The sequence below is a fragment of the Ranitomeya imitator genome, chromosome 4 (assembly GCF_032444005.1).
Source record: "Ranitomeya imitator isolate aRanImi1 chromosome 4, aRanImi1.pri, whole genome shotgun sequence".
In the NCBI taxonomy this organism is placed as follows: Eukaryota; Metazoa; Chordata; class Amphibia; order Anura; family Dendrobatidae; genus Ranitomeya; species Ranitomeya imitator.
The window spans coordinates 42,646,354-42,671,364 of record NC_091285.1 but is presented as its reverse complement, the minus strand read 5'-3'; the positions used below and the strand labels follow the sequence as shown (position 1 = coordinate 42,671,364).

The 25,011-nt window shown below is 42.9% G+C and overlaps 1 protein-coding gene across 2 annotated transcripts in view; it reads right to left on the bottom strand.

The window, feature by feature from the left end:
• The window catches only part of RNF130 (ring finger protein 130), a 292,094-nt gene that overhangs the window by 152,557 nt on the left and 114,526 nt on the right, over positions 1–25,011 (bottom strand). For both annotated transcript variants that reach the window (XM_069763598.1, XM_069763597.1), the window contains exon 3: positions 406–656. In XM_069763598.1, the coding sequence (XP_069619699.1) occupies positions 406–656 (251 nt within the window). The remainder of the gene's footprint in view (positions 1–405; positions 657–25,011) is intronic.

The following is a 25,011-nucleotide window of genomic DNA, read 5'->3' as shown; positions in this document are numbered from 1 at the left end:
AAAAACGTATCTTTTAGTATTGCTAGCTTCAAGAAATAAACTTGGCACATAACATATAATATAGGCACTATAGCAAAAACTCTTATGGCTACCCATCCACTCTACCTGAAAGGGCAGTCAGTCGGCCGTATACATAGGAGCAAGATCAAAAGGTAGTGCACAGACTGGCTGGCGGCTCTCCCGACCAGAGCATGATAGCTGCACAGAAATACATGTAGCGGTCACACTCGGGTTGGGAGAGCCGCCAGCCAGTCCGTGCACTGTATTCCCATCACACTGGTTTATATGGCCGTCTGACTCTGCCCTTAAAATATGATACTGATGTCACCCCAACAAGCAGAAAGACTGAAGTGGCTGAACGTGGCCATGGTTTTCAGTCCCCATTCACATCGGAATAAAGTTTACCTGGTTCCGATCTCGTGCACTTGTGTATCTGATCCTCTGTATGAAGTAAAATATCAACCAAGCCGAAGAAATGATCATCAAGACGATAAAGGAGATGGAGACGAAAACCAAAGACCCTCGGCTCAAGTTTTTGGCAGGGCTTCGAGAACCAACTGCTATTGCCATAAGCACGGAGATGTTCCTTTCCACATAAGTCAGGATTTCTCGACCAGTAGACTCTGAAATCATTATGGCCACGATATCTCCAGTTCCTAAAGTGTAAAAGAAAAAAAGGAAAAGAGATACTTTAATTCAAAAAGTTCCTCTTAATATATAAAATACAAATTTGGGACTTGTTAATATTCCTAATTGGTGACTAAAAAAAAAATCTGGTAGAGTAAAACAACGTGATCTTTACTTTAAAAATTAAAAAAAAAAGTGAAACGTTATTGCAGGATGGGAAACAACTGCGGAAGCTATCACACAATAAAAAATTCTCAAAAAAACCCCCCCAAGAGCATCATATATGCAATGTGAAGCCAATTTTTAGGATGGGTTCCCTGGAGGAAACTAGCAAACCTGTGACAATAAATTAGCAAAACCCTGACATTTATAAATGCTTAGTCAGACATGAAAAATATTAAAGTGTGAGAGTCCTCAGTGGTTGATACCTTTTAATGGCTAACTGAAAAGATGGTAACAAATTGCAAGCTTTCGAGACTACACAGGTCTCTTCAACAGACAAGGAATAACGCAAAATCTGAAGAGTCACATATTTATGCACAAAAGGACACAGGAATAATGTAATAGATAAGACAAGTGACATGAAGCAGAACTATCATTATGGGAGAGGAAAAACAGTTGTGGCCAAAAATATTGGAACAATTCATAGACACCTTAAGTAGTGTGAAAGTTTTATTGTCCTGTGATTGAGGTCTGACCCATGATTGTGATGCCCCCACGAGGTCTAAGGAACACATTCCTTAGGTGATATAGAAATACATAAATCCATGTGACACATTCATTCCTGCACTGAGTGTGTCAAAGGTGGTCATAAGTTTATACTCCCAAATTTTTCTGTCTCTGAGATTTGAAGTTACCTTTTAAAACGAATAATTTCATGTCCATGGTGCTGTGATCAGGGAGACAAAAAGGTTTGGCCACAAGTAGATCTATTCTTTTTTCTTTTATAGTGTGGCGATGAGAATTCATTCTTGTTCTAAGCTTTTGCCCCATCTTACCTACATACATACATACATACATACATACATACAGACCACCAGCTGAATAATTAATTACACCACATTAGATGTGATGCAGCTGAAAGTACCTGGTATCTTGTAGTCCTGATGTAAGTTAGGGATCTTTAGCTTGTCTGTGGTCATTATAAATGGACAGGTTTCACAATTTTTCTGATTGCAAGGTAAGGTTCCTGTAGCTGTTGGAGAGGACAGGGGGCTTCTGACAATGATGCTTCTTCGATATGGGGGCTGCCTAAAACACAGTAGTGGGGTGTCTGGAAATATGGATTGTAATCGACCATCTTTTTGTAGTAAAGGTTGTAATTTCCGTGCAGCTCCCCTTAGCACCTCCAGATTTGGATTGTAGGTGACTGCTAGAGATACCCGGTTGTTTTCTTGTTTAGTTTTGTAATGTAGAAGAGGATTCCTTTATATTATGGTGGCTCTTGCAATCTTGTTTTCAATTGTTCTTGCATGGTAGCCCTAGTTAGTATTTCTGAGGCCACCAAGGTGTTCATCTCTGTCTAATGGGATTGAAAATAATTGATTGTATCTCATGGCTAGACTGTATACAATAGAGCGTTTTTTGTGTTTTCGCTGGACATTGTCCCATTTAAGGCAATTGACTTCTAGTACAGGGACGTCTCTATTTCATTGCTCTGTAGCTTAATGATGGTGTCCAAACAGTTAATTTCAGTACGGGGGTAGTTGAGTTTTAAGTTGATGATGGGATGACATTGAGGTGTTCATGGAACGTCTTTAGCTGCGGCTCAGACTCCATCCAGATGATTAAAATGTCATCAATGTAGCGGTAGTACGCCAGAGGCCTGATGGGACAAGAGGACTAGAAGTCACTTTCAAGCTTGGTCATGAAAAGATTTGCATACTGTGCAGCCATTTTATTTCCCATTGCTATACCAGTCTCCTGTAGATATATGTTGTTAGCAAATTCAAAGTGGCTGTGGGTGAGAATTCATTTTGTAAGTTTCACCACAAAATCATCCCTCAATTCCTGAATTTCTGAATTTGTATTAGAGTACAAAGATTCCACATCCATGGTGGCCAAGATGGTTCCTCCTTCTGGTAGAGGACCTATTGCTGCTAGTTGCTAGATGCTAGTTTATTCAATAGGTCAGTTGTGTCCTGAATGAAGCTGGATATATCCTTCACCAGGGGTTTAGGAATACCATCTACACATCCAGAAACTTGCTTAGTAAGGGTGCCCACACAAAAAATAACTGTTCTTCTGGATTTTCGGAAGTATATAGAATGTCTCTATTCTTGGACTCTCCGGTATCAGGTCATCGGCTCTTATAGATTTGTCTGGAAGACCAGACACCAACTTCTTTAGTTCCTTGTAATCCTGCATAGGGTCAGATTCCAATTTTTTGTAGTAGCGTGTCCATCAATTGTCTTGTTTGCTTCCTTCATGTAGTATGACACATTCATCATGACCATTACACCACCGTTGTCAGCAGGTTTAAAGGTACCTTCACACATAACGATATCGTTAACGATATCGGTGCTTTTTGTGACGTAGCAACGATATCGTTAAGGAAATCGTTCTGTGTGACAGCGACCAACGATCAGGCTCCTGCTGGGAGATCGTTGGTCGCTGAGGAAAGTCCAGAACTTTATTTCGTCGCTGGACTCCCTGCAGACATCGCTGGATCAGCGTGTGTGACACCGATCCAGCGATGTCTTCACTGGTAACCAGGGTAAACATCGGGTCACTAAGCGCAGGGCCGCGTTTAGTAACCCGATGTTTACCCTGGTTACCAGCGTAAAAGTAAAAAAAACAAACATTACATACTTACCTACCGCTGTCTGTCCCCGGTGCTCAGCTTCTCTGCACTCCTCCTGCACTGGCTGTGAGCGTCGGTCAGCCGGAAAGCAGAGCGGTGACGTCACCGCTGTGCTTTCCGGCCGCTGTGCTCACAGCCAGTGCAGGAGGACTGCAGAGAAGCTGAGCGCCGGCGACAGACAGCGGTAGGTAAGTATGTAATGTTTGTTTTTTTTACTTTTACGCTGGTAACCAGGGTAAACATCGGGTTATTAAGCGCGGCCCTGCGCTTAGTAACCCGATGTTTACCCTGGTTACCCGGGGACCTCGGGATCGTTGGTCACCGGAGAGCGGTCTGTTTGACAGCTCTCCAGCGACCAAACAGCGACGCTGCAGCGATCGACATCGTTGTCGGTATCGCTGCAGCGTCGCTGAGTGTGAAGGTACCTTAAGGATTATTTCTTTGTTGGTTTTCAAAGATTGTAAAGCCTCTCTTTCCTGGGCACTAATGTTGGATGCTCGTCTGTTATGGACCTGGTGGTTAGGAGCACCCGGAACGACCTGATGGTTAAACTCACACAGGACAAGCTCTGGGAAGTGGGAACTCTGCTGACCGCAACCCCTAATCCTATCACACAACTAGAAATAGCCGTGGAGCGTACCTAACACGACCTAGACGCCTCTTCACAGCCTAAGAGCTAACTAGCCCTAAAGATAGAAAATAAAGCCTACCTAGCCTCAGAGAAATTCCCCAAAGGAAAAGGCAGCCCCCCACATATATTGACTGTGAGTTAAGATGAAGTCACAAACACAGAAATGAAACAGGTTTCAGCAAAGGGAGGCCAGACTTACTAAACAGACTGAGGATAGGAAAGGTATCTTCGCGTTCAGCACAAAAAACTACAAAAGACCACGCAGAGTGTGCAAAAAGTCCTCCGCACCGACTCACGGTGCGGAGGTGCCACTCTGCATCCTAGAGCTTCCAGCTAGCAAGACAAAATCATGATAGCCAACTGGACAAGTAAATAATGAACAAATAAATAACTAGCAGGGACTTAGCTTCTGCTGGAGTAGACAGGTAACCAGAAAGATCCAGGAGCAAACTGAACCAGTACAAGAACATTGACAGCTGGCATGGAGTAACGATCTGAGTGGAGTTAAATAGAACAGCCAGCCAACGAATAAACTACGTCACCTGTGGAAGGAACCTCAGAAGCAGCAGCTCCACTCACAGCCACCAGAGGGAGTCCATGGACAGAACTCGCCGAAGTACCATTCATGACCACAGGAGGGAGTTCGAAAACAGAATTCACAACACTCGTCTCCTGTTTGTATCTATGATGGTGGATTTTACCAAAGTGTCTGATGGAGTCCAAATTATCCAAATTAGGGTTGCGTCCAGGTGGAAGTGTCCAGTCTGACCTCTTCTTGGTTGTCAAAATCCCTCTTCCTTCATTTTGGGTGGAATCTGAAGACTCAAAATCCACCCAGACTGACGGAAGAAGGATTTTGATAACCAAGAAGAGGTCAGACTGGACACCTCCACCTAGACACTAAGGAGCACATTCCTTAGTTGATATAAAAAGACATAAATCAACTAATTAATGTGCTCCTCAGACCTTTTGGGGGGTATCACAATCATGGACCAGAGGTTAGTCACAGGACAATAAAACTTTCACACTCCTTATCTATGAACTGTTCCAATATTTACGGCCACTAGCGTTTTCTCCCCATCCCACATCTATAGTTCAGCTTCAGGACCGTTTCCTTATCTGTTGCATTATTCCTATGTCCTCTTGTGCATAAATATGTGACTCTTCAGATTTTATATTATTGTATGCCGATGAAGAAACCTGAGTAGTCTCGAAAGCTTGCAATTTATTACCATCTTTTCAGTTAGCCATTAACAAGTATCAACCACTGAGAACTCTCAAATTTTAGTGTTTTTCTATCTACTGGCTAACACGGCACACAGATTTATATTTTTCCTGTAGTCAGACATGGTATTTCTACATTCAATGCAGGACCCATTGGGAAATTAGGCTGGGAGAACATGAGATTAATGGAGATTTTATTTCCTGCTACAAAATTAGAAATCTAGCTACAAGCTGAACCCACGCCGGCTTATACCATTTAGTGACAGGCTTAGAATGAATAATGAAACCACAATTCTCACAAGAAAACAGTAATGACAGTAGAGAGGCTCTCATATTCACATCGACGTCGAATATTCAGGGTTCTACTGTATAACCCGGGAAAACACATTTACTTGAGGGATTGTAGAACATTTCCTTCTAAATGTAAAGAGTAGCTTTCACCCAAATTTCCATGTTGAATTGGACACGCTATGTAACAGTGGCTAGCTGCTATGGGGAATACAATTTACTTTTTTTATTTCATCTCTCTGTTTCGGAGATATTAGCAATCAAAGTATTGGAAAGTGATGAGTTAACTTTAGATAAGTCCAAATTGGTGTTACTAGATACTTTTCACTGGGGGGGTGTGTACTTCTGCCTCCTGTACAACACTGACCAATCAAAAACAGGCAGCAACATAGAAGTGAAGAAGGACATATCATGATGTGATCAGGATCACATCACCAGAGCCACAGGTCTTGCCAGTTGGAGTGTGCTGTCTAAATAAATAAAATATATTTACACAGCACTTTTTTAATTACTTTGCTTCAGTTGGTTTTTCTTAAAAGTTGTCAACTGCAAGTCTGAATGTATGTGCACAGTATAATTATTTGGGTGTGTGCTAGCGCCCATATGAAATCACCAGGAAGACCACTGAAAACCATCCAGGGACCTTCATCTACTAAGGGTATTTAATCGGAGAATCTTTCCAGCAGAATTTCTGTGCCAAGTGTGAATTTACAGAAGGAGATTTGTTGTGATACTGTATCTTAAAGGGAACTTGTCACGTGAAAAAAAAAATACTATTAACATGCAGATATTGGGCTAATCAGTGGGTTAATAGCGTTTTGAACCTGCCTGGCGACCGCACTTAGAGCTCTGCTGACAGGAATAAAAACTTTATTCCTCCTGGCAGCATTCGGATTTCAGTCATGGGGCAGCGCCGGCGCGGTTTCAGTCACCGCTCTGTGTATAGAGATTGGTGGCTGTAACTGGGCCTCAGCACTGATTGACAGCTGGTCCTAATGCCGAGCTGCTGGCAGTCAGTGCCGGGGGCGTGGTTAGAGGTGCCGCTTTCTAGATTAACCCCATATCTGCATTAATAGAGTTTTTCACGTGACAGGTTGACACTTGGTTAGGACCCGAGCATGCTCAGATAACACCTTAGCACTTTCGCTCATCACTAATTATTACCTTACATTTTTTAATTGCTGTCTTTGTGTTCCCAACAATATAATTTATTTAGTCACAGACAGGAACGAGAAGGAAACAAATATTTTCCCATTTGCCTCTGCTGGGATCTGTTTTCTTTAAACGGCGAGAGTCCAAATAGGATTATGCAGACCAGTCTATAGATAGATCTCTGTCCCCGCACACAATTTACCGCTACATAATTATCTAATATGACTTTCAGGACATCATTAAGGGAGCACGGTTATAGGGCCAGAGACTAAAATGAAAAATTCAACTCCGCAAATTAATCCTTTAACATGAGCCCATGTAAAATATGCAGAGAGCCACAATCCAAGAACCACTTCTGAATCGTAGGGAATCGAGTGGCACATTTCAGTAAAATACGGCGTGTATCGAATGAGCAGCGGCCAATTAATGCAATTTAAGAATGGACCCATAATTGTGTGATTTGCCTGCAAGGTGCCACGCTGGCCTCCGGTTCATCAACAGTCTTGTTAAAGCTTTTCCTGCTAATATACGCTTGTGTCCAAGATCTAGGCCCTGTGCAATGATGAACAAGGGGCTATAACCATGAGACATGAGGTCTTGTCATTAGTTTCAGAATATTCTGCACAAACGTATCATAACTCAGCTGTACAACCTGGCTCTGTAATAATTAGGACTGCTCACATCTTCCAGGCTTGTGCTTGTAAAGCCAAATTAGGCAAAAGGACACTGGGAAGTTTAGGCTATGTTCACACGCAGCGTTTTTTTCTATATGCAAATTTGTCGAGTTTCTTTTTTCACCCACATTAAGGTGTACACCTTGGTGGAAATTTCAGATCAAGTTTTAGACCTATTTATTACGTGTTTTTTTTTTTTTAAGCACAAAATGATTGTTCAAAGTAAGCCCAGGAGTTTGGTGCACCCTTGGCGTGACCGAACAATTCAGTGCACCTTCCCACTTACTTGTTTCCACCCATCGCCAACCCTCTTCTTCCTTGATTGACGGTTCCGGATTTGCAGATTGAGAAGTGGATGGAGATGAAAACAACTAGGTGGGAAGGTGCACTGTGCGCCTGTGCTTGGCCATTTCGTGTGAGACAAGTACTAAAATTGGGGTGAAAAATGTTCCGCAAAGCAAGTCAACTATGAATAGATCATATCCCAAAGTGAAATCAATCTAAGCCAGTGATGCACATTGGACTGGCCACCATGCAAGACTGGAACATATCAGGAAGAAAGAGGAAAACAATCTGCTGCAATTGGACAAAAATACATAAATTCTGTAGCTCCATTTGGAAAACATCAAGGATGATTGATCATCTTTTTTTTCTGATATCAGCCAGTAGATTGCCAGCGCCAGTTTCCATGAATTCTTCCACCTTGACAGAATCTAAAAGTTCAAAGATCTTGATATTTGCTTTAAAAAAAACAAGCCGTAATCATGTACCCTTTACCGACTTGGTTTAATGGGTTTAAGGAAGGGATGGCATATCTGGCAAGACATGTTTTCTAACATATTTCTAATTTCCTTGCGCCCTATTTCTATAGGAAATGCAACGAAGACCAAGGTGTGGAGGACGGGGTTAGTACAAGAAAGGGGTCATACTGCTAGTAGTCTTATGGGGTCACCTTTACTATGTCTGGCCGTAACAATCATTTTGTAGAAAAGGCTTTGTGTTCAGAGACCTCAATTAGCATTGCGGGTATCATTAGATGAGCGGCTATTTTCCAGTGTAATCGGAGAGCCCAGAGAAACGCTAAGCATTCTGAATTCCTCATTATGTGCCATTACTCCTCATTGTTACTGGAACTAGGTATAATCTGGTGCCAGAGAACAGAGGACGTCCACGAAATGAGTCTGTGGGCAGCCAGTAACATGACATTTCCAGAGAAGTCAACCTCTCATTGATCACTTTGGGGATGGAGACAAAAGGTTATGAAGAAGAAGCCATATCACTTCATATAGTGATTTCATGGCATTGGTTACTGAGGCTCCAAGGAAAGAACAGTAAAATCTACTTCATACTGTTATTTATCCCACTGGATATGTCAGGGATCCCACCAATCTGTCACGGTTCATGGGGAAAATACCTTTATCATCCCCACCACTCACACCAATTTGTCACGACCCGGGGTTGTTTGGTTGCCCCTGGTTCCTTCTGAAGGGGATTTATCTATATCCCACTTCCCAGTTTCGGTTTGGAACTTGCAGCTCTCTGGCGCCCCCTTGCCCTCAGGTCAGTCAGGGTACTGCACCTAGGGTAATGAGTTACCAGAAAGGCTGCCTGCTATGTACTGGCTATTAAGCACGCAGCAGCGAGGGCGATATAACTACTCCCACTCAGGCGGGAACAATAATTATCAACGCCACCGATCGCTGCAACGACTCCCAATTGCACAGGACATATTCGCTGCCGCCAGCTCAGATTTTCCAAGTATTAACGGGTCCGGAGCAAACCCAAATCAGTAGCGTAATTCACCTCAGAGGATGCGACAGCTCGTTATAGAGCATGGAGTGACAAGCTAGTAATTTTATATTTTACTTAAAAAAAAGTAGGCAGTGTTTACGAAGTATAAAAAGATATTATAAAGAAGACAAGTAGTGTATGTACAATACAATTACAAATAAAATGGGATTAAAGTTGAAAAAAACACTTACATAGCGTTCAGTTCATTTCATCTTCTGGTTGCCCATGTTCTCAGGAGACACATCAAGATGCATATCACATCTGTATAGCAGCTGGACCTCGGACAAGAAAACTCACACATAACTCAGCAGGGTTAAGATAAGCCCTCTTGTCGTGACATCACTGAGTGGGCTGAGTTAGGAAATGCACTCATCTTTTCTACTCTTTACGATTTTGCTTCACAAGGCAAGCAATGACATTCCTGGGGGAGGGGGGAAACGAGTGGCTTGAATTCCACTGGGCTGCAGCAGAGAAAAGAGGGGGGGGGGGGGTCGGAATGTTCCTGACAGTCCTTTAAAACATTTCTTTATTGGAAAATTAAAATACAGGGTTTGCAGGAGTGAATGGAATGGTTGCACGACGACAGACGTTCCTCACCAACTGGTATTACACAAGGACCTATTGAAGCACCAGTTGGTGAGGAACGTCTGTCGTCATGCAACCATTCCATTCACTCCTGCAAACCCTGTATTTTAATTTTCCAATGAAGAAGAATCGTTTTAAAAGGACGATGAGTGCGTTTTTTTCCTCAACTTTTTCCTGTTATGCTGTTCACGTTATTTTATACACATACAAGGTCTGGTTCCTTGCTTATCCCAAATGGAGTATATCCGTGGATGGTGCCAGCACGGCGCTTTGCTGCACCGACCAATATTAGTTTACAACGTGAGAACTTTACAACTATTGGTCCACTCCAGGGCCCCAATTCTTCATTAATAGGATTAGACCATATATACCCATGTGCAGTCATCTGGACCGGTTTGTCAAAATGCAAGAAGAAAATGATTGATAGAGGAAAAACATAAGTAAGAAGAATAGGAGAAAGCCACTGGCACATTTACTTAGGTTTCCCTTCCCTTAATGTTTGGGGTTTCATGGTGATATCTCTATGGATGCTGATGGTGGGGCAAAAGAAATCTGCATCAGTACTGGTCTAAAATAAATAAAAAAAAAAAAAATCACTGGTGCATATTTTGAAGTTTACGAGAGTCTAAAGACGCACCTTACTGTTCGCCTGAATCACTGATACGGCTGTCTAGTCTAAAGACTTACATACACATTAGGAGTGGACAATCCCTTTAATCTGTCTTTTTAGCACCAAAAGTCACAAATACTTTAAAAAAAAAAAAATTCACAAAAAATTGAAATCCTTACTTCAGGGGCAAAATGGAGTGAAATGTGCGATATTTCAAAGAACTGCAAACTACCTGCCTGTTCTACCCGGTGCCAGCACAGTCTGGTCAGTGACCGCTCCTGCAGGTGATTCAACCACTCCATGTCAACAGAGCAGCTCTTCCTCTTCTGGGCTTCTCTGTTGATGGGACGAGACGGGGCAGTTAGGCAGCAGGGACCCGGCGGTCAATCAGCATGACCTCCACAGTGACGCCACGCCAACTGCGCAGGGGGGAAGAGAGGCGGCTGTTCTGTCGATGCGACATCAGCGGAAGAAGCAGAATCGCCGGCAGGAGTGGTCTGTGACAGCTCTGTGCCAGCAGAGATAGCTGCCGTACTAAACAGGCAGATAGTTAGCTACCGGCCGGTTAGTTCTTAGGTCCTTAGTAAAAAAAATATATATATATTATATAGTCCTGGATAATCTCTTTTAGCGAAACAACCCAGCCGCCCTCTTCTGCCATCGCGGTTCGTTAAACGAATGTATGAGGTTTGTTTTTAACTCAACAGAACAAAAAAGGTACAGAAATTCAATGGCTAAGAAAATTCAGGACATTAAAGTCAAAGTAATTTCCTGGTGTATAGAAAACAAAATGTCCGATCAGCCGATCTTCCCAAACAATCTAGAGACCAAAGCATAAAGATAAGAATATAGGCGTACCGGTGGGGGAGCAGACTGCGCTGGGCCATCAGGTCTCATAGGATACATTGGCAGACAGAGGCTCTGAACCTCCAGCTACTATAAATGAGGGGGCATTCAATAAACGGGACTGATTTATCACTTGTCTTATCAGATGTGAAGCGCAGGGACATTTCGCTGATGACATGTTGAAGGGACGGCTGTCATGTTGTAAGCAGGCGGCAGGAACATGAAGCGGTCATGTTATTTAAGGAAGGTCCGAGCCGGATATTATCATACAAATACCCTTCATACTCCGATTTCCCAAATGTAATGGACAAACGCACTTAGACGGCGGCAGCTGAGACATTACCTATTTATCCATTTCATACCACGCAGCCCTTCCTTTGTCTTAAAAAGCCTACAGAAAGAAAAACATTAAATAAGACACGTGCCCTATGCTAAGAGTAAAGACGTTTTACCAAGATTGTAAGCGATCCCCGTAATCATTTTAGAGCACAGGTGGGCAATTAATTTTCCCGAGGGGCCACATGAGGGACCGCGACTCTTGTGGAGGGCCGAACCAATGCAATGAAATTAATTCTGTTCAATATTATTATTTTATATTAATCTTTATTGTATCACTCAATACTGAGCAGAACTAGGTATGCTGACACTCCCCTTATGTACTGTATGAGCCCAAACACTACCCCATATACATTATGAGCCCCCATACAGCCCCCTTACTTACAGTATGAGCCCCTACATAGCTTCCCCATATACAGTATGAGCCCCCACCCATAGCCCCTTATAGAGTGTGAGCCCCGCACAGCCCCCTATTATACAGTATAAGTCCACACACATAGCACCTTATATCCAGTATGAGAGCTCACATAGTCCCTATATGCAGTTTGAGTCCTCACATAACCTCACTATATACAGTGTACAGTATGAGCCCACACATAGCCCCTTATACACAGTATGAGATTCCACACAGCCCCCTATATACAGTATGGGCCCCAACATAGTCCCCCTATTTACAGTATGAGACCCCACATATCCCACCTACATACAGTGTGAGCCCTCACATAGCCCCTATATACAGAGTCCACACATAGCCCCTATGTACATTATGAGCCACACAAAGCCCCCTATATACAGTACGAGACCCATACCACCCTCTATATACAATATGAGCCCCACACAGCCCCCTATTATACAGTATAAGTCCACACACATAGCCCCTTATACACACTATGAGATTCCACACAGCCCCCTATATACAGTATGGGCCCCAACATAGTCCCCTTATTTACAGTATGAGACCCCACACATCCCACCTACATATAGTATGAGCCCTCACATAGCCCCCTATATACAGAGTCCACACATAGCCCCTATGTACATTATGAACCACACAAAGCCCCCTATAAACAGTATGAGACCCATACCACCCTCTATATACAATATGAGCCACCACAGTCCCCCTATTTACAGTGAGGCCCCACATAACCCACCTAGCTACAGTAAGAGCCCTCAAATAAACCCTATATACAGTATGAGCCCCCTCACACAACCCCTATACACAGTATAAGCCCAAACACAGCTCTCCTATATACAGTGCTGTATGCAGTGACATCATCGGTCCGCTGTCTCAGTCGCACGTGGCGATTGGTGGAATCCACTATTCTATTTCCCGCTACCAGCATTCTAAGGATGCAGATAGCGGTGACATCAGGATGTTGGGGTGGTGTGGGGTGCGGCCATATGATGCAGCCTGTGGTACAGTGTTTTCAGTGGTACAATATACGGTATATCAGCACCACACAACATACGGTATATCAGCACCACACAATATACGGTATATCAGCACCACACAACATACGGTATATCAGCACCACACAACATAGGGTATATCAGCACCACACAACATGCGATATATCAGCACCACACAACATACAGTATATCAGCACCATACAACATAGGGTATATCAGCACCACACAACATACGGTATATCAGCACCACACAATATACGGTATATCAACACCACACAACATACGGTATATCAGCACCACACAACATACGGTATATCAGCACCACACAACATACAGTATATCAGCACCACACAACATAGGGTATATCAGCACCACACAACATGCGATATATCAGCACCACACAACATACAGTATATCAGCACCATACAACATAGGGTATATCAGCACCACACAACATACGGTATATCAGCACCACACAATATACGGTATATCAACGCCACACAACATACGGTATATCAGCACCACACAACATACGGTATATCAGCACCACACAACATACGGTATATCAGCACCACACAACATACGGTATATCAGCACCACACAATATACGGTATATCAGCACCACACAACATACGGTATATCAGCACCACACAACATACGGTATATCAGCACCACACAACATAGGGTATATCAGCACCACACAACATGCGATATATCAGCACCACACAACATACAGTATATCAGCACCATACAACATAGGGTATATCAGCACCACACAACATACGGTATATCAGCGCCACACAACATACGGTATATCAACGCCACACAACATACGGTATATCAGCACCACACAACATACGGTATATCAGCACCACACAACATACGGTATATCAGCACCACACAACATAGGGTATATCAGCACCACACAACATAGGGTATATCAGCACCACACAACATAGGGTATATCAGCACCACACAACATACGGTATATCAGCGCCACACAACATACGGTATATCAGCACCACACAACATACGGTATATCAGCACCACACAACATACAGTATATCAGCACCATACAACATAGGGTATATCAGCACCACACAACATACGGTATATCAGCACCACACAACATACGGTATATCAGCACCACACAACATACGGTATATCAGCACCACACAACATACGGTATATCAGCACCACACAACATACGGTATATCAGCACCACACAACATACGGTATATCAGCACCACACAACATACGGTATATCAGCGCCACACAACATACGGTATATCAGCGCCACACAACATACGGTATATCAGCACCACACAACATACGGTATATCAGCACCACACAACATACGGTATATCAGCACCACACAACATACGGTATATCAGCACCACACAACATAGGGTATATCAGCACCACACAACATACGGTATATCAGCACCACACAACATACGGTATATCAGCACCACACAACATACGGAATATCAGCACCACACAACATAGGGTATATCAGCACCACACAACATGCGGTATATTTCTATCAATCATTTCCTAGCCATATGAGCTGTGCTAGACATCGGATATGTTTGGGTGTTCTGCTGCGAGTAATTCAAAGTCAAGCATAAAAGAAGAGACATCGGCACTCACCGATCCATTACAACATGTAAGTCCTTTATGCCATACGTGGGGACATGGTGAGCAGGGGAGACTGCAGTGCTCCAGAGTGCTCCCTGTCTCCCCTGCTCACCATGTCCATGTCCCCAAGTATGGCATAAAGGACTTACATGTTGTAATGGATCGGTGAGTGCCGATGTCTCTTCTTTTATGCTTGATGATAAATAATGCAGTTGCACATTTGTCACAGATTCTATCATTTTGCATGTAGCAGGGTGATATCTGACACAAACACCACACATTCACATATTTCCAATAATTTAATAGGGACAGCGGGATTTGCTTTTTATTTTCTCATATTCTCGTAAAAGGCCTGTAAATCGGAGGTGTCCTGATTAAGACACTGACCTCTGATGTTTCCTAGAAACAACAACCCCCATCATTGCTCCACACGCTGACGGGATGAAATGCAGAACCACAAATCAATGCCGAATCTGCAGAGCTGCTGTTCTTAGGAATCACAAAACCATTTGCTAATATTAGACAAATGTCCAAGTGTAATGTCAAATCCAGAATTTACGAGAGGCGCCAAAGTGAAGATCGGACTGATGACGCCTCATGATTGATGGTATTTTTCTGTTCTTCGATGACAGTGAAGGTGCTGTGCTAAGGATCGGCAGTCATCCCATTATCAAAGGGAGGCTAAAACGCAAACGTTTGTATATACAAAACAAAGGATCCGCCATTCACAACATGCAATATCACAGCTCACCTTCCTCCTCTTCCTGCACAAATGACAGAGCATGCCAAGAAAACACTCCTATAAAAGTCAATGAAAATGTTCAGACTACTGCTGTTAAATGGGGTTGTCCACCTTTGGGGACAATGTTTTTCTTGGGGCTAAAAATCATTTTTGCAGTTGGGTTGCATTATAAATTGTGCACCGTTTTTGCTTTTACAGGCACATGCAACTTTGTTGTGGTGAGTAGTCATAACTCAGCTGAGAGGAGCTCAGAAAAAGAATGACCATAGTCAGCTCACTGACTGATGCTCAGTTAAGTCATTGTCCAGCCAGCTAAAAACAGTGCAACACAGAGGCTACAGAAGGCAAACTGCAAAAATGAAGTCAGTAGACCCATGGTCGGTCTGGGCATTGAGGTTCGTTCACTAACATAAAGGTTTGGTCGGACCTTGGGGAATTTGTATGACACTCTAGGAAAACTCTTAAAGGGAATCTGTCACCAGGCTTTGGCTACATAATCTTAGAGTACCATGATGTAGTGGCAAAGACACAGATTCCAGTGATGTGTCACTTTCAGAGCTGCTTGCTGCCATTTTCATAAAATCACTTTTCTCTGCTGCAGATCTAGCAGGTCTCTGAATGCTGAGCCCTGTATAACCCCGCCCACACCACTGATTGGCAGCTTTCTGCCCATGCACAGTGTGCACGGAAAGCTGCCAATCAGTGGAGTAGTTACCGTACATAGAGCAGGAGGACTACATGGCACAAGACAACTACTCCTCTAGTGATAATCTCCTGCTGATAAAACACAGACTTTATTGACACTACAACAAGCAAACAAGTAAATGACATCACTGGAATCAGGGTCTCTGCCCTTACATTATGATGCTCTCAGATTACATAGCAAAAACCTGGTGACATACACCCTTTAAAATATATTTCATACATTGACAACCACTGAATATCTTGTGGTGCCTCCAACAAAGGAAAATATAACCAGCTTGGATACTTCATCAGCACCTTTTCTGAAATTAAAACTACCTTGAATTTGCAATCCCACAAAGCAGAAATTTAATTTACCGGGCCTTGGTTGTCCCGATCACTAACATGAATATCCATTTTTTAGCACCTTATTTTCTTAAACAGGTGAAAAATTCTGCTCAGATCAATTTCCCAGGGACTTACGGCACACAGAGTTATAGATGGAACTCAATAATGAGGATATTGTCAGCTCCCTCTAGTGGTGACTGCAGGCGGATAATATTTTATTGTTTCACTCTAAGCTTATGCAGGGGCGGCGTATAAGAAAAACAGCGCTTTTGCCCTGTATAAGTATATTAATAAATTAGCAGAAAAAGGACCTGGTGTTAAAGGGTAGATTACACAGACGCACATATAAGTTTGTGTACCTCAGGTCAAAATTGCTGTTATTGTGAACAGTTAAGCAAGCTGAATATGAAATGATCTCTAAATGGGCTAAGGTTAAAGAGGACACTTTCCCTTTGTATTTTAAGCAAAAAATATATATACATTGGAATTTTTTACATTTTAAAAATTACAGAAAGGAAAATGGGTAGATGCAAAAAAAAAAAACAGCAGCCATGGGTTCTTCTAAGCAGCTGCCTCGCACTCTGGAAAAGAAAATGGTGGAAGCCCACAGTGCAGGAGAAGGCTATAAAGAAGATAGCAAACCGTGGAGATCAAGATAAGGTCTGGAAAACCAAGCAAAATTACTGAGAGCTGCTCATAGGATTTCTAGAGAGGCAAATCAGAACCCCCGCCTGACTGAAATAAACCTTTAGAAAGATTTAGCAGACTCTGGAGTTGTGGTACATTGTTCTACTGTTCAGAGATACCTGCACAAATATGGCCCACATGAAAAAGTCATCAGAAAAAAACCTCTCCTGCATCCTTCTCATACAATTCAGCGTCAGAAGCATGTAAGAGAACATCTAAATCAGCTGATTCATTTTGGAAACAATTTGAGGAAGGAACCTCGGCACCGCAAAAGAAAAGGAGACTAAGTCTTGCTGCAGTTTATTTTGATCCGGCAAGGAGTCAAAAACAGATACGGTCCAACGTTTCGACCAGAAGCAGTCTTTGCAGGTGCAGGCAGGCAGAGATCTAGTAGAGAAATAACGTAAATCGTAAGAGCTCTTTCATGACAAGGACCTGTGAGGAGCAGGAGCCAGGAATAAGGAAATGTGGCAAGTCTACTACTCCTCTACTTGGTTTCTGTCTACCTGAATTCGCAACAGATGTCCTTGACAAAGACACCCGACTATTGCGAAACCCGACTATCTCAAAAGTCGAGTCGAGTGAAATCGGCCGATTATGGCGAAAAGTCGGGGATCGACCGAAACACGAAACCCAATGCAGAGTCAATGGGAAATCTATCTTTTTTTTTTTCTCTTCTCTCTCTCTCTGCCCACGCTCCTTCATTGGCTGAAAAAATGGCGCCAAACGCATCATACGAAACGCAACTTTGGCGCGAAGATCGCCGACCGCATTGCCGATCCCACACCAGGATCGAGTCGGGTTTCATGAAACCCGACTTTACCAAAAGTCGGCGACTTTTGAATTTGTCCGATCCGTTTCGCTCAAGCCTAGTCTCTTTTTCTTTTGTGGTGCGGAGATTCCTTCCTCAACAAGTCTGGACTATGAGTCCTTTCCTAAAGCACACAATTTTTTAATAGGACACTCTGCCATCCTTTCTCCTTCTAATTTTTATTCTGGAAAGAAGTCCTGTGGACCAATGAGGTTAAAAAAGAACTCTTTGGCCACAATGATCAAAGGTATGTGTGAAGAAAAAAGGGCCCAGAATTTCAGGAAAAGAACATCTCACCAACCATTAAGCATGGGAGCGGATCAATCATGCTTTGGGGTTGTGTTGCAGACAATGGCAAAGGGAACATTTCACGCTGAAGTTGAAAAGAGGATGGCTTCTACAAACGAATAATGATCCTAAACACACGCCAAAATCCACAATATACTACCTCAAAAGGCAAAAGCTGAAGGTTTTACATTGGCCCTCACAGTCCCCTGATCTGCACATCATTGAAAATCTATGTCTAGACCTCAAAATAGTAGTGTGCATGCAAGACGACCAAGGAATCTCACAGAACTGAAAGAATTTACCAAGGAAGAATTGATGAAATTCCTCAAACAAAAATTGAAATACTCTTATCTGGCTACAAAAAGCATTTTCAAGCTGTGATACTTTCAAACGTGGGGTGCTACTAGGTACTAACCATGCAGGGGGCACAAACTATTGCATTGGTCCATTTTGTGAACGATGAAAATATATATTTTTTTTGCCTAAAATAAAAAGGAAGTGTGTCATCTTTACCTTTCGTCCTTCTAGAGATCATTTCATATTCAACTTAACGGTTTAAAATAACAGTAATTTTGACCAGGGGTGCCTAAACTTTTACATGCCACTGTAAACGTTTAATTTGCCATATTGGGTTGTGTACTTCCATAAAACGTAGAGATCTGCTTTTAGGCTATGTTCACACGTTGCGTTTTTGCTGGGTATGTATATATATATATATTTATTTCAGAAATTTCATGCATACACATTGTTTATATTTTTTTGACTGATTTGGAAAACTGCTGCGTTTTTGCAAACTGCTGCATGTCACTTCTTGTAGCATTTTTTCCGCGTATTTGCCGCATTTTGTCACCCATAGGAAACAATGGGTAAGTGCAAAAATGCAGGTATCAGGTTTTGCTGCATTTTTGGTGCAAAAACCTCAGGAAGTTGCATTGAGCTTTTTCTCTGGGCCACTAAACATGCACAAGAGACAACAAAAACGCAGCAATAAGGCTGGTTTCACACTTGCGTTTTTATCTGCAGCGTTTTTACCGCAAAAAAAGCATGCGTTTTTTTCCCTATCTTTAACATTAAAAACACATGCGTTTTTTTGTACACGCGTTTGGTCGCGTTTATGAACGCATGCGTTTTTTTTCTGCATGCGTTCATTTGCAGAAATGCAACATGTAGTAATTTTGGCGCCGTTTTTTTTGCCGCAAAAATTTTTCACGGCAAAAAAACCTATTGATGTCTATGTAAACGCATGCGTTTTTAAGCACATGCGTTTGTTTGCGTTAAAAACGCATGCGTTTTTATTCAAAAAAACAACAGAAAACACACTAATATGCCACCCCCCACCATAAAGGTGATAAAGGGATCCTAACCCTAACCCTAAAGGGATCCTAACCCTAAAGGGATCCTAACCCTATCCCTAACCCTATCCCTAACCCTACCCCTAACCCTAAAGGGATCCTAACCCTAACCCTACTCCTAACCCTAAAGGGATCCTACCCCTACCCCTACCCCTAACCCCTTTAGGGTTAGGGTTAGGATCCCTTTAGGCTTAACTTAAGGTTAGGGGTAGGGTTAGGATCCCTTTAGGGTTAGGGTTATGATCCCTACCCCTAACCCTAACTATTTCTGTTTATAGTGGGTTTTTTACTTTATTTTGATGATTGGCAGCTGTCACACATTTCTCAGCATGCGTTTAAAAAACGCAAACGCATGAAAAACGCATGTAAACGTGTCAAAACGCCGCGTTTTTTTCACCACATGCAAAAACGCATGCGCCAAAAAAACGCAGCGTTTGCACGCTTTTACATGCGTTTTTTCACCATGCGTTTTTTTTTTAAAACGCATGCGTTTTGAAACGCAAGTGTGAAACCAGCCTCAAAACACAGTTTTTGCCTTTGGGGAAAAAAAGCAGCAAAAACGCAGCGTGTGAACATAGCCTTGTGCTTCTAGGGACACAAGATCATCTCTATGGTAACAGTATGGAGGCTTCTACATGTGAAGAATGCCAGATAACAGACCCCAGGGGTGAGCATTCCGGGTACTTGCTCCTATTCTTCCCTTCTTGCTCACATTTCATTTTGATGTATGGAAAGGGCTGATGTCGGAGGAATGCTGAATCCCTCTTGTGTACAGAGTATTTTTATCTGCATGATGTTGGCCTCGTTCTATTTCCAGCCAGCAGTCTCCCTCCCACACTCCTCCGCTACATCTGGAAACAAGAGGACCAAATTCAATTAATGTCATCTTATTATAGTTCCAGCTGAAACCCATGGAAAGGGAAACCAGATTTAAGTCTAAAGAAAATATATTTGTTCTTATATAATAAATGTCAAGAAGTTCAATTCCAAATTAACTTATTGATGTGCGCAGAGGACCTGATGGCCAAACGAGTAATGGTCATAGATGTGGTGGAGAACATGGAGCCAAGACTGGGGTTATGACTTTTTTGGTTCGTAATTGACCATCTAATATCTATTTTCTTTGAGAAAACAACCCCCCTTAGAAGACCACTTTCCAAAGCATTTTTGGTTGGTGGTCTCACTATTTATATACACCCCTGTTGTGAATTCGGTTGTCGGGCTCCCTCCTGTGGTCATGAATGGTACTTCGGCTGGTTCTGTCCATGGACTTCCTCTGGTGGGTGTTTCTGAGTTTCACAGGTGACTAGGTTAATTCGTTAGCTGCTGCTCTATTTAACTCCACTTAGATCTTTGCTCCATGCCACCTGTCAATGTTCCAGTATTGGTCTAGTTCACTCCTGGATCGTTCTTGTGACCTGTCTTCCCATCAGAAGCTAAGTTCCAGCTTGTATTTCTTTGGTTTGCTATTTTTCTGTCCAGCTTGCTATTTAATTTGTTGTCTTGCTTGCTGGAAGCTCTGGGACGCAGAGGGAGCGCCTCCGCACCGTGAGTCGGTGCGGAGGGTCTTTTTGCGCCCTCTGCGTGGTCTTTTTGTAGGTTTTTGTGCTGACCGCAATGTAACCTTTCCTATCCTCGGTCTGTTCAGTAAGTCGGGCCTCACTTTGCTAAATCTATTTCATCTCTGTGTTTGTATTTTCATCTTTACTCACAGTCATTATATGTGGGGGGCTGCCTTTTCCTTTGGGGAATTTCTCTGAGGCAAGGTAGGCTTTATTTTTCTATCTTCAGGGCTAGCTAGTTTCTTAGGCTGTGCCGAGTTGCATAGGGAGCGTTAGGCGCAATCCACGGCTATTTTTAGTGTGTTTGATAGGTTTAGGGATTGCGGTCAGCAGAGTTACCACGTCCCAGAGCTCGTCCTTATTATCAGTAACTATCAGGTCATTCCGTGTGCTCTTAACCACCAGGTCCATTATTGTCCTGACCACCAGGTCATAACACACCCCTATATCACATATTGCTTAGTATTAAAACAAAGCAATGAACTAAAGCAGCACTTTGCCAAGCTTTTCCGAAAAACGTTTTGTAGAACATCATCCTCCTTTATCTCCGCATTCTTGTTTTCTGGCCAAACAAAAGATTCTGGGAAGGCGCCAGAGCAAGAACTCGACAGGTTTTCCACTACTGAAACAACTTGTCTAATTTCTTATTTTGATAATATGCAAACATCGCGGCGGCTTGTTTACTAAACAAAGACAATAGCGCCACATTCCGGGTGATGGCAACTCATTATTTTGAATCCCAAGGGAAAAAAAAAACCTAAAACCATGAGCATAAAGAATAATTCAATGACATACGCAACATGCAAATTGCCTCTTCTGAGAAAAAGAGGACTTAAACTCTATAGCGCCACCTACGCACTGACGAGGGCCAACAGCCCGAAACACCGTGTCTGCGAATTGAGATACTGATTTGGCTTTAATCCTAAGTCATATTGCACGACTCGTTAAAGAGTTGATTGTGACTTGTAGGATCGCTACTTCCAACAGGTGGCGCTATAGAGTTTAAGTCCTCTTTTTCTCAGAAGAGGCAATTTGCATATAACGATACCCCTTAGACCCCATACGCAACATGAAAATTCACTATGCTCTATGGTATGACACTTAAATTTACAATTATATTGCAAAATGAGCAACAAAAGACTCACACATTGACAGTAATGATAATACTGGGATATTGGGTATGTAGATGACCTGCCCAGGGCTGTGGTGTCGGAGTGGTGGAATCGGTGTCCATTTTGGTGGAGTCGATATAAAATGGACCGACTCAAGACTCCTAAAATATATAATACATTTTACATAGTAGTACAATGCAGGATGTGCTGTAAATGTTTTAATAATAATTTGGCAAAGTTATAAAATGTCCTAGAAATGTTCTGTTCCTGATCTAAGGATGTCAGCTTTTAGTTGAGATGAATCTGTGCTGCACTTCTGGAAACATGCTCAGTAGTGACCAGTGCTGTGGAGTCAGAGTTGAGATGAATTTGTGCTGCACTTCATGTACATGCTCAGTAGTGACCAGTGCTGTGGAGTCGGAGTTGAGATGAATCTGTGCTGCACGTTATGTACATGCTCCGTAGTGACCAGTGTGGTGGGGTTGTAGTTGAGATGAATCTGTGCTGCACTTTATGTACATGCTCAGTAGTGACCAGTGCTGTGGAGTTGTAGTTGAGATGAATCTGTGCTGCACTTTATGTACATGCTCAGTAGTGACCAGTGCGGTGGGGTTGTAGTTGAGATGAATCTGTGCTGCACTTTATGCACATGCTCAGTAGTGACCAGTGCTGTGGAGTCGGAGTTGAGATGAATCTGTGCTGCACTTTATGCACATGCTCAGTAGTGACCAGTGCTGTGGATTTGGAGTTGTGTTGGAAGTCAGGAAATTGAGGAGTCAGTGGTTTGGTCTACCGACTCCACAACCATGGACCTGCTATCACCATATTGGATCGCTGGGGGCCGAAGTACTGTGGACTGAGAGGTTTCTTTCAACTCTGCCATAAACAGGAACACTGGGCTCAGGCAAACATTCCTTTGTTCTCTATGAGAACCGCTGGTGGAACTATCTGCCAACTATCGTATTGAAGTGAAGGACAGCATCCAATCCAGGTGAAGAGAAGAAACACTTTATTGTGCCATAGGTGCAACCTTTCAACCTCAGAGGGTCTTTGTCAAGCTTGACAAAGACCCTCTGAGGTTGAAACGTTGCACCTATGGCACAATAAAGTGTTTCTTCTCTTCACCTGGATTGGATGCTGTCCTTCACTTCAATACGTTGGTATGTACCTCTCCACTTGGGTCCTGTGGAGTTAGGACGAGCAACCATTTTATGCTGCAGTAGTGCTGTCGACCGCCATTATATTATTTGGACTATCTGCCAACTATGTCTCTCCTCACTGAATAAAAGGGGCAGGCTACTGAATTCCAAAACTCACAATCCTTATGCCCTCCAAATATGATTTCCTGAGAGACAACTAGCAAACTCCCTTATACATTAGTCAACCGATCCTGCTAAAATCTTGGGTTTAGACAACTTATCTAATGTGTATGGGGGCCATAAGGTCATGGGCTAGTTTCACCTGAAATGCCAAGAAGAAAATAAGCCCCCACTTATGATCCGGAGGTTCGGCAACTAAAAGGGAATGGTCTGGATTTTCTTTCCACCTCCATTGCAAAACACTTGCAGGGATAGCCTAACAAAGAGCAGTTCCTGCTTGTGCTGTGGCTGTCGAATAGCTGGGAGACATTCAGCCGCGGGGACTCAAACATATTATTCGAGCACGCCGAAGTCACTCTGTTAGCACCCGAGCATGCTCAGAAACACCTTGTAACCATGGCCCTCCCAGCCAGACATCAGCACTCAGCTGTCTGCTTTACCTTGTCTGGTTATCAAAAATAGGGGGACATCACAACATTTCCTTCATTTATTTATAAGTTCAATATATGTAAGATACACACGCAAGGTACTAATTATTTCACTTATATTATTTATCTATCATCTATTTATCCCATATCTATCTATCTTTGCACATCTTTAACCTATAAAAAGCAGTCATTTGTACTCTGCATTCCATTCCGGTACCTGTCACACAGATGGCACACTTATGTCATCCGTGTGCACGTGTGCGGTGCATATTGTCATCCGTGTGCGGTGCGTATCGTCATCTGTACTGCCATGAAAAAACGGACCTGCCTGCGTGTGGGTTGCAAGGACGTGTGCGCAGCCCCATAGATTATAATAAGTGTTCGTGTGCACGTGTGAAGGGGCCCTAAATAGAGCAGATGTACCCATGCTCGACCTCCGCTCTGTTGGGTTCTGCAAACCTCTGTTCTCTTGGGATTCCAGCGATCAGCAAGTTATCCCTCCTCTTATCCATAGGGAATTCCTAAAAACTTTGCTTCCCGAGATCAACACTATCCCCCATCTACAGAACCGTTTAGACTCGCTTTCCTCCGTCAGTCACATTGACTTCTGCATAGATTGTAAAAAATAAAAAAAAAGCCACTACTGAGATCAAAGCAGAACTGGTAATGAGAAGGGGATAATACGTTGGGCTGGCAGGAAGCCATACTATTCCCCATCTCTCCCTACACTGATAATCATAGTATACCAAAATACATATTACAGATGGTAAAACACACCGTGACATTCTCAGCAGTAACCGCAAGGTTCTAAAACCAGATTTACCATCATATCGACCCCGACGAGGACGCAGGATGTGGGGAGCGGTCCGGCCTCCCAACATCTATTTCTGTCTATTACACCTACGAGCGGTGCCATCACAAGCCGCCATTTCAATGCTTAGTACGTATGACCTTGTGCATGAGGTTATAAAAGAAAGTATGTCTGCAAATAGAATCAGGCAGAGGGCAGTACAGGTCCTTCTCAAAAAATTAGCATATAGTGTTAAATTTCATTATTTACCAT